The sequence below is a fragment of the Schistocerca piceifrons genome, chromosome 3 (genome assembly GCF_021461385.2).
Source record: "Schistocerca piceifrons isolate TAMUIC-IGC-003096 chromosome 3, iqSchPice1.1, whole genome shotgun sequence".
NCBI lineage: Eukaryota > Metazoa > Arthropoda > Insecta > Orthoptera > Acrididae > Schistocerca > Schistocerca piceifrons.
Window position 1 is genome coordinate 582,617,275 of NC_060140.1, and position 13,671 is coordinate 582,630,945.

General features: G+C 41.4%; 1 protein-coding gene across 2 annotated transcripts in view; it reads right to left on the reverse strand.

Moving 5' to 3' along the window:
* The window catches only part of LOC124788293 (breast cancer type 1 susceptibility protein homolog), a 288,179-nt gene that overhangs the window by 162,889 nt on the left and 111,619 nt on the right, over window positions 1-13,671 (reverse strand). For both annotated transcript variants that reach the window (XM_047255527.1, XM_047255525.1), the window contains exon 5: window positions 11,195-12,130. In XM_047255527.1, coding sequence (XP_047111483.1) covers window positions 11,195-12,130 — 936 coding nt within the window. The remainder of the gene's footprint in view (window positions 1-11,194; window positions 12,131-13,671) is intronic.

The following is a 13,671-nucleotide window of genomic DNA, read 5'->3' on the forward strand; positions in this document are numbered from 1 at the left end:
ATCCAATGGTCCTTTCATGAGATCATCAGACCATTGCCCAAGATTGCACAGTCCAATGTGTGTTATGGAGCCTGTAGGGGGTGGGAGGGGAGGAGGGGGGAAGGGGGAGAGGGGGGATGGGGGAGAGGGGGGATGGGGGAGGGAGAGCAGATAATGTTTGCTGTATTTAGCACTAAGGTTCACAAATTGCGTAGTTTCAATCCCCTCCTTTTCTGTTAAAAGTTGTTATTGTGCTTTTGAATTCCTATGGTCTCTCTCTACATGATAGCATATCATGACTGAATCTTGATGAAGTCATAGTATCGGAGAAATACGCCCTGGAGCAAGGCCTGATGCCCTTCACACAAAACTTGCCAAGGATGTAAATACCAGCCACGAAATACTTAATTGTATGACTGAACATTGGCTACTACTAGCAGTCCAGTAATGTAAATTAATTGTTTGATATAAGCTGCTCATTGCTAGTATTTTCTTTTACTGGATTAGTTTCAGGTACTGTCCTTCATCAGCAGTATTTTTATTACACAAAAGACAAATGCCTTATATTTAATATGTTCTCTAGCACACACTCTAGTTTATGCCAATGACAATACTTAGTATTATTCATGTAATAATATGATTAGATAACAATATTATGAAAATGATAGATTGCTACTCACCATACAGCAGAGGTGTTGAGTCACAGCTTACAGCAGAGACTCCTTCTGCCAGATAGTCCTCGCGGTTCAAAACAATGGTGGAGCCTTTGTCAGCAGATAGGATAATAAGGTTGGGATCAGATTTTAGGGGGTAGATTGTGGTTCTTTCCGTGGATACGAGGTTAGCTTGCCTAGTCCAGGGTGTATACGTGGACAAGGAAAAAACATCCCCGGATTTTTCCCGGATCTCCCAGATAAAAATACATTTCTCCCGGGTGAAAATACACTTTTTCCGTGTTAAATGACAGTATACTTTCCCTTGGAACTATAAAACTTATCCTTTGAAGGGATGTGGTTTTATACAGCAGCGTAGAATTTCCCGGCACTTTAGAAAACGAAACTCAGGGAGAAAATCCACGTTTTGGAAAGATCTTTGATGTGCACCAACATGTACGCTTCATATTTTCGTATCACGAAAGTATAAATTCGAATTTCACCAACAGGAAACGTTAATGGTTGCTACAAGAAAAGCAGAGCTTTCGTATATAATATCTGTCTCAAAGATTAATAAGCTACAAGAGAAGCTAAGCTTTCACATATAATGTTGATCTGTTTAGCACATATTACACTTTACGATACGTCACACAAATACGCCAGTAAAATTTTTGATACCCACATAAATCTCCGATCTTCTGGGCTCGAAATTCTTCTAAATGGCTTGTCATCAAAGAGTCAATTTAGACAGAGCAAACGCTCTGTGATTTAATAAATTGATCCTACACTCTCGCACATAGTTCATCTTGCGTGAAAGGAAATTTACTTTGAAAATAACACTTTTCGGACAACAATTCGCAATATTTTCCCGCGACCTGTTAGAAATAGATTCATTTCAGCAGTTGCCAGATAAGAGGCATCACCGCGCTTGCGCAGCTACGGTGACATAGGAAGCCCGCAAGTTAGTACGTGTAAAACATTAAAAGATCTTACATTATGTCATAAAAGAAGCATGACATCAGAGAATACTCCAAGAGCGTCGGAATTTCGTGAACCATACTAAAATGCATAGTTCGCCTTACAGTGCACATTCGTATGTCCAGATTCCCAATGAGGTAGGCCTCGACCTGATATGAACCTTTCAACGTGGTTTTCGGGACGTAAATTTTCTTGGAATACCGGTACTGTATTATCTCATGTTTTGTTCTTTATTATGGCATAATGCCATACATGCTAGAAGATGAAAACGTGCTCTTGAAACGCAGCGAACAGATGAAATTAGCCAATACTCTGGAGATAAACACTTAATTTCAGATAAATTGACTGCCTCAGCAGGAAAGATTAATAAAAGCCAAATTTCTTTGCAAACTGACAAAAATAACTTTATTGTTCTGCAAGGCGATTAATGCTTGACTGTCAGAAAGGTGGAAATAAAATAAAATCTGAAACTAGTAACACATTTTAGCCTTCTGTACTTATGTGAATGTATTTTAATTAACTTGATAGCTCCCAGCCACAGAAATCCGTCTTGTTTTCATGTGACGTGAGAGCAGTCAACGAAGAGGAAACACAAAAATCACTAAATGTAAACACAGGTCACGTGGATACTACCCCCCCACCCCCATAACTCAGACTGCTCTGCGCATCAGAATGTCAAAAATTAAAAGTAAAGATTTTTCAAAAAATAAGTTCATTTTGTAGCGCACATCTTTCTGAAGAGTCTGATACATAAAACATACATCTTCAAGGAAATGTAAGACACGTCATTTGGTCTTAAGTGTGTAGTGCAGTGCCACGCATCTTCAAACAACATTCTTATACTGCACGTCACTTTATTTCACTCTGTGGAACTCAAACATGTATATTTTGTAACGGATGCCATCAAACTATTTCAGGACAGTGGAAATTAAAAAGTCCTCTAGTGCCTCTCCTGCTCCCAATTTGACGTCTTGCCCCTTACTTAAAAAAGGAAGGAAAGAAAGAAAAAGAAAACTCGCAATTAATACTGGATAGAATTATTTGTAACCATGAGAACACGAACTCTTCAGAAAATCTGGACTCTTTATTGCCTATTAGCTAATAACTTGCTCTTCTGTGTGACAAAATTAAATATAGGATACCTAAAACGAGTAAAGACAAGAGACAGGCAAGACAGTACACATTTCTTCAATCCTTAGGTCCTAGCGATTTTTCTATCTAATCTTGCTACAGTTTACATGGTGTGCTTTCCTTTCTGTGAAAGAACTATTACCTTATCAAAGTTCGTCAAACGTTTTGCTACATGAAAAATAGAAATGTCGTTGTCTAATACTGAAAAAGCTGTTAATGCAAATAGTACCCAAAACTAGTAGGGTTTCTTGATCTGATAACGTCTATTTTGTCACTGTGTGCTGGATAAAACAAAATAGGCCTTTGCAGGAAAGTTTATTTCTAGATGTGACGAGGATTCCCCTGGCAGAGACATCACATACGGTATGCACGCATTCAAAAATGAACTAATAATTCATTCAGAAATCAACTTAGAATGTGTTCAAAAACCAGCAGGGTAGTGTTTCAAAATCATATGAATAATCGATAGACTGACGTGCGCTGGATGCTAGGTGCTTTGGAGCCAGTAGCTCCTCCTCCTGGCAGAAGGTTGAAGGGGAAGAAGTGGCATGAGGCAAGAGAACTGGAGAGGTTATGAAATGGGGTAGAGTTCGGAATAGTCACCCAGAGCCCCAGGTCAAGAGAGATTTACCACACAGTATGAGAAGGAAAGACTGATTATTGGGCACTGCACTGGACGAGATTTGAAAACCTGAGAGCTTAAAGGTGGAAGACAGGGTAATATGCAAGAGTGATATTACTGCTAAAACATTGAGCACGAGTTAATAAGAATGAAAAGCTAAGCGCAATGCATGTAATAGAGGCAGGAGGGGGATGGCAAAAAATAGACAAGTCAGAAAATGAAAGATGTAGAAAACAAAAACGGAGTGAAGAAAGGAGTAGTTACTGTGAAGAAATGTTAGAAATCAATGTAAATTAAGGCCAGGTGGGTGGCGAGACCCAAGGATGTGATGTAGTGCTCATTCCAACCAGCAGAGTTCTGAGAGAAAAGTCCAGATAGCACATGTGGTGAAATAGGCACCAAGGTTACAACTGTCATGTTGTAGAGCATGTTCTGCAATATGATATCTTGTGTTAACAGTATACACCCTCTATCTATGCCCAATCATCCTAACTGCCAACTTGGCAGTAGTCATGCCAATGTAAAAGGGCGAACAGTGTTATCATTAACAGCTGGTATATGACACGTCATTTCACAGGTGGCTCTCCCTTTGATAGCATATGTTTTGCTGGTTACAGGGCTGGTATAAGTGGTGGTAGGAGGGTGCATAGGCCAAGTCAGTCACAGGGGGAGGAGCCGTTGGGTAGGGAGACGGGTACAGAAGTAGCATAGGTTCTGACAAGGACATTCCAGAGATTTGGAGATTAGGTATGGTGGGCAAAATCTGACTGAATAGATCTCATTTCATGGCATGATTTCAGGAAGTCACGGAGTTGTCGAAGTAGCTCATTAATACATTCAAGAGCAGGATAATGCTGAGTGACAAATGGTGTGCTTCGAAGTTGCTTTTTGGAGCGGTCAGCAGTACCAAGATTGGATATGATGGCCCAGAAAATCTGCTTTTGAGCTAGGCTGGTGGGGTAATTACATTCTGCGAAGGATAGGTGAGATTCGTGGTGTTTTGTTGCATCTGAACAAATATGTTTGCCTCAAATGCCAAGCCTGTATGGGACGGAATGTTTGACATGGAAAGGATGGCAACTGTCAAAATGTAAATACTGCTGTTTGCTAGTACGTTTAATGTGGACAAAAGTGTGTATTTGGCCTTCAGTGAGGAAGAGATCAACACCAAGAACAGTGGCATGGGAATAGGACCATGTGGAATTTAATTAGGAGAAAGTATTTAGAGATTCCAGGAATTTTCACAGGTCAGCCTCACCATTAGTCCATATATCAAAGATGTCATCAATGTATCTAAACCAAACCGGAGGCTGAAGGATTATGGATCCCAGGAATGCTCCCTTCAAGCGAACCATGAAAAGGTGGCACAGGAAGCAGCTACTCTGGTTCCCAAGGCCATACCACTGATCCATCTGTATGACTGCCCCTCAAAGGTGAAGTAGTAGTTGGTAAGTATAAAGTTGATTAAGGCAAGCAAGAAGGATGTGATAGGCTTGGAATCAGGTGGGTGATGACTGGGGAAAGGTTCAGCAGCAGACAGGCAATGTATGTGGGGGATGCTGGAATAGAGGGAGGTGGCATCAATGGTGACAAGCCACACATGTGGTTGGAGCGGGACATGCACAGTTTACAGGCAATCTTGGAAAGTGTTGGTGTCTTTAATATAGAAGGGAAGTCTTTGTATTATGGGTTGCAGGTGTTGATCAACTAAGGCAGGCATATGTTCTGTGGGTGCTTTAAAGCCAGCAACAATAGGATGGCCAGGATGATTGGGTGTGTGGATCTTAGGAAGAAAAAAGATGGGGAGCATGGTAGAGGTGGGAGGGGGGGGGGGGAGGGGAAGGAATTCTAGGGATTGAGGTGTTAGTCCTTGTGAGGCGCCTGAGGTTTTAAGGAGGGACTGCAGGTCAATTTGAATCACGCAGATGGGATCTTGATGGCAGATGATGTATGCAGAAGTGTTAGACAGCTGGCATAGACCTTCACCAACATACTCCTGTCACAAGTACGACAGTGGTAGATCCTTTGTCTGCTGGGAGGATAATGAAGGAGTCATCAGCTTTTAGAGAATGCAGAGCCTGGAGTTTGCAGAGGACAGATTAGGGTCATGTTGTAGGGACCTAAGGAAGGCTTTTGAAGCAATGCTGAATGTGAGGAATTCTTGGAAGGTTTAGAAGGGATGATTTTGAAGTAATAGTGGTGAATCGAGTTAAGATCCTTGTCGTAACTGTTCAAGTCAAGGTTTGCTGTTGGAAAGGTTTTACGATTGGGTTGGCAAAGTGATATTTTCAGTTGGCATTATGCACGAAGGAGAGTAGATCCTTCAGCAAAGCAGCAAGGTTTAGGGCTGAAAGTGAGACCCCTGGATAATAAAGATAACTCAGAGGCAAGTTCATTAGACGAGAGGCTGAGAATACCAGCAACATACACAATATCCTGTTGCAGAGCATGCTCTACAACATGACACGTCATCTAGATTCTTCCCAAGGACACCAGTTTTTCAGAACTTTGCATGTAGGAACTAGTGCTACAACATGTCCTTGGTTCTAGCCACCCACCTAGCCTTAATTTATGTTAATTTCTTCCATCTCAGCATTTCTTCACAGTAACTACTCCTTTCTTCACTCCATTTTAGTTTCATACATCTTTCATTTTCTGACCTGTCTATTTTTCATAATCTCTCTACAATCTCTATTACATACAATTCACTTAGCTTTTCATTCTTATTAACTCTTGCACGTTTTAGCAGTAATATCTGTCTTGCAGATTACCCTGTCTTCCAGCTTTACACTTTCAGGTTTTCAAATCTCGTCCAGTACAATCCCCAACAGTCAGCCTTTCCTTCTCATCCTGTCTGGTAAATCTCCCCTGACCTGTGGGATTCTCACCCCCCTTCCTTTCCCTTCCACCCTTCTGCCTGAAGAAGGAACCACTGGCTGCAAAGGCTTGTATACATAAAACCTTTTATTATACGTTCTTCTGCCACCGCTTGGTGAGTAGAGTTTTTTATCTGCCCAACTACATTATATTGTCAAAATTTGATTATTTTCACTACATATATGTATATGTATATATAACTCATATGATCATATTATTACATGAATATTACGAAATATTGCCATTGGCGTACGCAAGAGGATATTACTGTAGGGATAGTCACATTACAATGAATTGAAAACTCATACAAGCATAAAACACCACTATTCACACTGTAAATACTGTGTTACATGATCCAGTCACATTAACGTGACCACCTCTCATGTTCGACATCAAGGTGTAATAACCACTCCCAGACAGCGGTGGCAGCACTAGCTGTGAAGAGTACATAAAACGTGTTGGGGGACATGGAAAACAGCAAAGTCATTTTTTTAACATAGAAACTGAGTGATTTACCTGACATCCAATACAGCATGATCACTGACTTTCACGACAAGGGTGGAAGCATTTCTGAAACAGTTAGTTTGCAAACAGTTTGCATGTCGTCATGGTTAAATTGCAGGATGTATCAAAAAGAATCATCCCATTTGGCATGTCTATATTTCTGAAACTAACAAACATATACAATGAATTTTGTGTTTTGATGAACAGGAAACTCCAAAAGTTTCTTTTTTCATACCTTTCCATAGGTGTTCAATATGCCCCCCTTGAGATGCATGGCATATGTCAATGCGGTACTCAAATTGTCCCCATGCTGCAGTGAGCCTGTCTTGAGTTACAACTTGCAGAGCTGCTGTTATGCGATGACTCAGTTCATCCATTATTGTTGGTAACAGAGGCACATAAACAGAGTCGTTTATAAACCCCCACAAAAAATAATCACATACAGTCAGGTATGGTGATTTTGGAGGCCAGTAATGTACGGCTGAATCATTTGTTCCAGCACTACCGATCCATCGTTCAGTAATAGTTTCATTTAAAACTTCCCGCACTTCCAGATGCCACTGTGGCAGTACCCCATCCTGTTGGTAAATAAAGTCATTCGAATCAGTCTTCAACAGTAGGAAAAGTAAGTTCTCAAGCATATCAAGATATGTGCTTCCGGTAACAGTGTTCTCGGCAAAGAAAAATGGACCATACACCTTTTCCCGTGAAACTGCGCAAAACACATTAAATTTTGGAGATTCCTTCTCATGCTGTACAACTTCACGTGGTTGTTCTGTACCCCATATTCTCACATTATGATGGTTCACCTTTCCATTTAAATGGAATGTTGCCTCATCACTAAACACTATATTTGGACGAAAATTGTCATCCTCCATCTTGCCAAGAACGAAATTATGGAACTCCACACATTGTTGTTTGTCACCTTCACAAAGGGCTTGCAGTAGCTGAATTTTGTATGGTTTCATGTGTAAACGTCAACACAACACACGCCAAATGGACATCGGTGGACGTATTGAGCTCATGGCGAATGGTATTCTGCGGACTCCTTGTGAAACCAGGACGTCTGTGTCGGACACTTGTGGATGGCCCGGTGATTTGCCTTTACACAAACAATCTAGTTCTAGGAATTGTTCAAGCCATCGTCTAATGCTCTGTGCTGTATGGGAATCCACACCATACCTAGTACGAAAATCATGCTGAAGAGTTATTACTGAACCGCACTGTGCAAAACATAGAACACAAAATGCTTTCTGTTGTCCAAACACCATTTTTACTAGAACTGAAGCGGGCGCACACTGCCGCTACCTAGCGGAAACCATGTAAAACCCGAGAGTTTGCTTTTTCTAAGAGTAGGTTGATCAGCCACGTACCTCTAGTAACATAATAGTTATGATTTTTTTTTAAACTGGATGATTTTCTTTTACACATCCTGTATACCTAGTCTGGCAAAATGGCACTGAGGCGAAGTCAGTGCTTCACAGGCCATAGATGACAAGGGTGAATGACGCTACAGAGATGTGTTAGCATGAATGACTTGTAACTATTAGTCAATTGACAGTCCGGATGAATTAAGGGGCAACCAACAGTACTCCCTCAATGACCATTCAGTGAACGTTGCTGCATATTGGCCTCCACAGCAGGCATGTGGTTTAAGCTCCTATGCTGACTGCTGTTTATCAGAGTCGAAAGCTGGAATCTGCACGCCAATATTGCTACTGGAGATCCACCCAGTGGCAACAGGTGGCCATTTCAGATGAATCATATTTTATTCTCCATCGGACAGATGGCCGTTGGCATGTAAGGCATGAAATGTCTGAAAGCAAAACCCTGCAACACTCGTCAAAAGGGTCCAGGCCAGAGGGAATTTTCCAGGTGATCTCATCATTCTGGAAGGCACAATGGTTCAACACAAGTATGTGTCTATTCTTGGGGACTATGTCCACCCCTACATGCAGTTTGTTTTTCCTTGACATGATGGTATCTACCAGTAGAACAAAGCAACATGTCACACAGCTCGCAGTTTACACATGTGGTCCAAAGAGCACTAGGATGAGTTTATTGTACACTCCTGGCCACCAAATTTCCTGGATTTAAGGCCAATTGAGAATCTGTGGGACCACCTCAATCGGGCTGTTTGTGTCATGGAACCTCAACCAAGAAACCTACAGCCTGATTAAAATTACTTGATAGCTGACATCTATCACTTGCCACTACACTGCTGTCACATCCATGGGCTACAGCTCAGTTATAGACAATACACAAACATGACAGATCACTTCACAAATTTTGTTAATGGGTAATGCTGAGCAATGTTGGAAGTGGCCACCATGAGATATGACGGAAATGTGAGATCCACTGTCAACAGTTGGTTTTAAGTGGCCAATGACTGAACTTGACAGATGACGAGTTTTGTAGCCCTGAATTTAAGCTCATGTCCCAACCTAACCACAGCTTCATGATGTGCAATGTATTCAAGGAAACTGTGATCAACAATCTGCAGCAGAACTAAAATCACAATTGCTTTGTTCATGGTATTTAAGGCTAATCTTTATGAGCAAACACAAAACAGAAAATTTCATATTATGCTTGTTTGCGTAGCCATCTTCTGCAGCAAAATTTCAGTTTTAGCAGCTCACTGTCATTGGTTACCTGAAACTATCCTCACTGGTGCACGATGGTGCATTATCAACAGATGAAAAATCCTGGTTGGCATTTGGTTGCCTATTATAGTTCACACACACACACACACACACACACACACACACACACACACAGAGAGAGAGAGAGAGAGAGAGAGAGAGAGAGAGAGAGAGAGAGAGAGAGGGACTCTAAACGAGAAAAGAATGATAGGAAGGAAACTAAGAGAAGTCAATATGATACTGAAAATGACACGGCAACATACTAAAAATAAAAATAAATACATTTAAACCATTTAACTGAAAAAATTATAATCAAAGTCTTTTGATTAGGTTTATAAAAATAAAAAAAATCACTGCATTTGATGAGATTCCAACCTTCGACCTTCTACATGTCATATTTGTATGCTAACCACGACACTACGCCATTACACTGCAAAACGCTGTTGTATTCATGATTCTGGATTCACAGTTGCGATGATTAATTAATAGCCTTCAAAAATTTGGCTTCATGCAATGTCGTGCAAAGCTTATCTATTATAACCTGATCTCTGTAATGACAATAATAACGTATAAATGACACTGAATTGTGTCTTGTGCAGGAGGATACATTGGTGTTTGGTTGGTACTGTGTATGAAATGTGTGTATCTCGTTAGCAGCATTGCACGTGCATGTACACGTACGTACGTACGTGTGTGTGTCGTGTGTGTGTGTGTGTGTGTGTGTGTGTGTGTGTGTGTGTGTCTTTTTTGTGGTTATTACATGTGATGAAATATGAAATAAAAGGGTCAGACCCAGGATTCGGGATCCAAACACACAAAGAAAGAACACTGGACAAGGAATTAAAAGTATACTAATTGATGTGTCAACTATAACACGTGACATGTCAACTATCAAGTAATTTTAATCAACACTAGCACAGCTGGTCAAGGCACTGAAGCTGGCATGGCCCCACATCCCTGTCGGTACCTTCAAGAACCTCACTGACACTCTTCCTGCATGTCTCACAGTGGCCTGCACTGCAAAAGATAATTATTTAAGCTTTTGGGAGGTGGTCACATTAATGTGACTGACAGTGCTTAAGAAATATATGTCTTTTGTGTAATACAAATACTGCTGATGACAGACAATGCCCGAACTAGTCCAGTAAAATGAACTACTAGCAACAAGCTGCTAGTGCCAAATAATTAATATGATAGTGAACTCCTTCGGATGGGGCTTTGAGAATATTACTCACATATTTCTTAATGGGGTAATTGTAATATTAAGAGAGTTCAGTTTTGGCAGACATAAAAAATTATAAAATACCACTGCATGTACTTAGTAGATAGTCACAATTACAGCAATAACGACAAATAACATCTATTACCTAACACATTTTTCTCACATTATATGCAATGAGCAGTTTAACCTGTACACTGCAGTGTGAAACTTGTTGTGATAAAAACCTTTAGTGTCATTTCTGACAGACATTTGCAATATGGCATAAAAGGAATGCATCTTCAATTGGTAAAACAAAATACTCATAAGCTACAAGAGCTCGTGAACTCATGCTTTTGACATAGTCATCAAGTGATTACATTTTTACCTTGCAGCTTCGAAGTACCTTATTTTCCAGTTGAAAACCATTATACGCTTCAAATTTCACTTTTGAATAAACAAGCAAGGCATTTAAGTAATTTTAAAAGTAAGGCTTGTATAAAATGTATGACTTCTTTGAGGGCAGAGAGTGAGGCATGTCAACAGCAAAATAGACCTTATATTATGTAGTACTAATTGGTTTGTTTGTCAGTAACCACAAAATAATTACCTCTTGGTCATTCACAGTCTGTGATGAATTGTGCTGTGACGATGCCGGATCATTACCATTTTGCAACTCACTTCTTGATTGACAAAGGAGCTGTGACTCTCTAACTGTCTTATCACTGTTGGCCTCTGATTCCCTGGATTTCTGGGGCAGCTGTATATGGAGCACAGTCTTCATGCTGTTGTCACTTGCAGAGGCGTCATTGCCTGCTTGAGTTGATGACACATGAGGTTTGAAGTGCTGTGACTCAATGTCTGATCTGCATGGTGAATTGGCAAAGGTAGTGCATGCAGCACTGATAGCAGTGGTTGTAGTTGTGACAACAGTTGCAAATGTGGTGACAGCTGTAGTTGTGGCGATGAAAGACTGGTAGTCAGACTGTTGGTTGTCATCATCATTGTCTGAAGGAGGAGAAGTAAATAGAGTACACTCTTTCTCTGAATTTTTTTTCTGTGGAGGCTGTTTATGCTTCTGAATTTCCTTGCTTCTAAGCAGCAGACGATCAAAGGTGTTATTCACTGTTAAATTACAAATATCAGACATATCCTGAGAAATAGGGTTACTTGACGGGGGAGGCAGTAATTGTGAAAGTGTTTCATCTCCTATTGGTTTAGTCCCAGGTTTCCTATGTTTTACTGGTTTTCTAACATCTTGACTGGATACAAACTCATATGGATCGGCAGGACTGTTTGTATTATACATTTCACGAGAGGTCTGTGGAAAAATACTACCTCCTTCTGGCCTTTGAGACACTGACAGCAAGGGCAAATCATCATTTGATGAAAATGAAGAGGTAGATGATGAACGTGATCTTGTTGGAGGTGTAGGTGGATGCAATGACTCTTCTAATGCAGCTTCACAAATATTCTTTTCCAGCCATTTTTCAACTTTCGTAGAGGATGACACACGGTCTATTGTCACCAGAGAGCCATGTACCACCTGCAGACATACAAATTTACACAATCAGTCTTCACAATATTCAAAGACATTAGAATAATACTGCCTGGAGCAGACACTCAACTTGACGAACAAACAACACTATTAAAGAGATAGAGGGGCTGGCCAGTACTTACCTCAGCTCAGTACAGCCGATAGATACACATAAAACAGAACTGAAAATTTACATTCCTAGCTTTCGGAACTTTGTTCCTTCATCAGGGAGGAGAGAGGGGAAAAAAGGGAAGAAGGGAAAGTGGATTCAGTTACTCACAACCCAGGTTATGAAGCAACAGGGAAAGGTAAACAGGGAGGATAGCAAGGATGGAGGCATGGTTGTCAGAGGGAAGCCAAAGATATTTTACTGTAAGTACTGTGCCAGCTTCAAACCAAAGAGGATGCATACAGAAGTAAAGAGGTATATAGTATAAAGATAAACACAACTATGTAGGATGAAAAGATGCGTGAATGGCTAAAGAGGAAAGGGAAAGAGGAGAAGACTGAAGAGTGAATGGGAGTGAGGGCTGGAGTAGGTGGTTGTGGGGGGATGCATGGGGCAGGTTTTGCAGCGGGGTCGGTTACAGGGGTAGGAACCGCTGGGTAGAGAAGGTAGTCTGGGAATATTGTAGGGTTTAACAAGGATGTTACGGAGGTTAGGGGGGCGACGAAAGGCAACTCTGGGTAGTGTGGGGAGAATTTTGTCAAGGGATGATCTCATTTCAGGGGTTGACTTGAGAAAGTCATATCCCTGGCGGAGTAATTTGTTGATGTTTTTGAGGCCAGGATAATATTGGGTGACAAGGGGGATGCTTCTGTGTGGTCTGGGGGTAGGAACATTGTTGTTGGACGGGGAGGAATGTATTGCTTGGGAAATCTGTTTGTGGACAAGGTCTGCAGGATAGTTGTGGACCTTGTCCACAAACAGATTTCCCAAGCAATACATTCCTCCCCGTCCAACAACAATGTTCCTACCCCCAGACCACACAGAAGCATCCCCCTTGTCACCCAATATTATCCTGGCCTCAAAAACATCAACAAATTACTCCGCCAGGGATATGACTTTCTCAAGTCAACCCCTGAAATGAGATCATCCCTTGACAAAATTCTCCCCACACCACCCAGAGTTGCCTTTCGTCGCCCCCCTAACCTCCGTAACATCCTTGTTAAACCCTACAATATTCCCAGACTACCTTCTCTACCCAGCGGTTCCTACCCCTGTAACCGACCCCGCTGCAAAACCTGCCCCATGCATCCCCCCACAACCACCTACTCCAGCCCCGCTACTGGTAAAACATACACAATTCAAGGCAGGGCTACGTGTGAAACTACACATGTCATTTATCAACTGACATGCCTGCACTGCACAGCCTTTTACATCGGCATGACAACAACCAAACTGGCTGAGCGCATGAACGGACACAGACGAACTGTCCGCCTAGGAGATGCACAATACCCAGTAGCGGAGCATGCCCTCCAGCATAATTCTAGGGACCTAGGAACCTGCTACACTGTATGTGCCATTTGGCTTCTCCCACCCAACACCA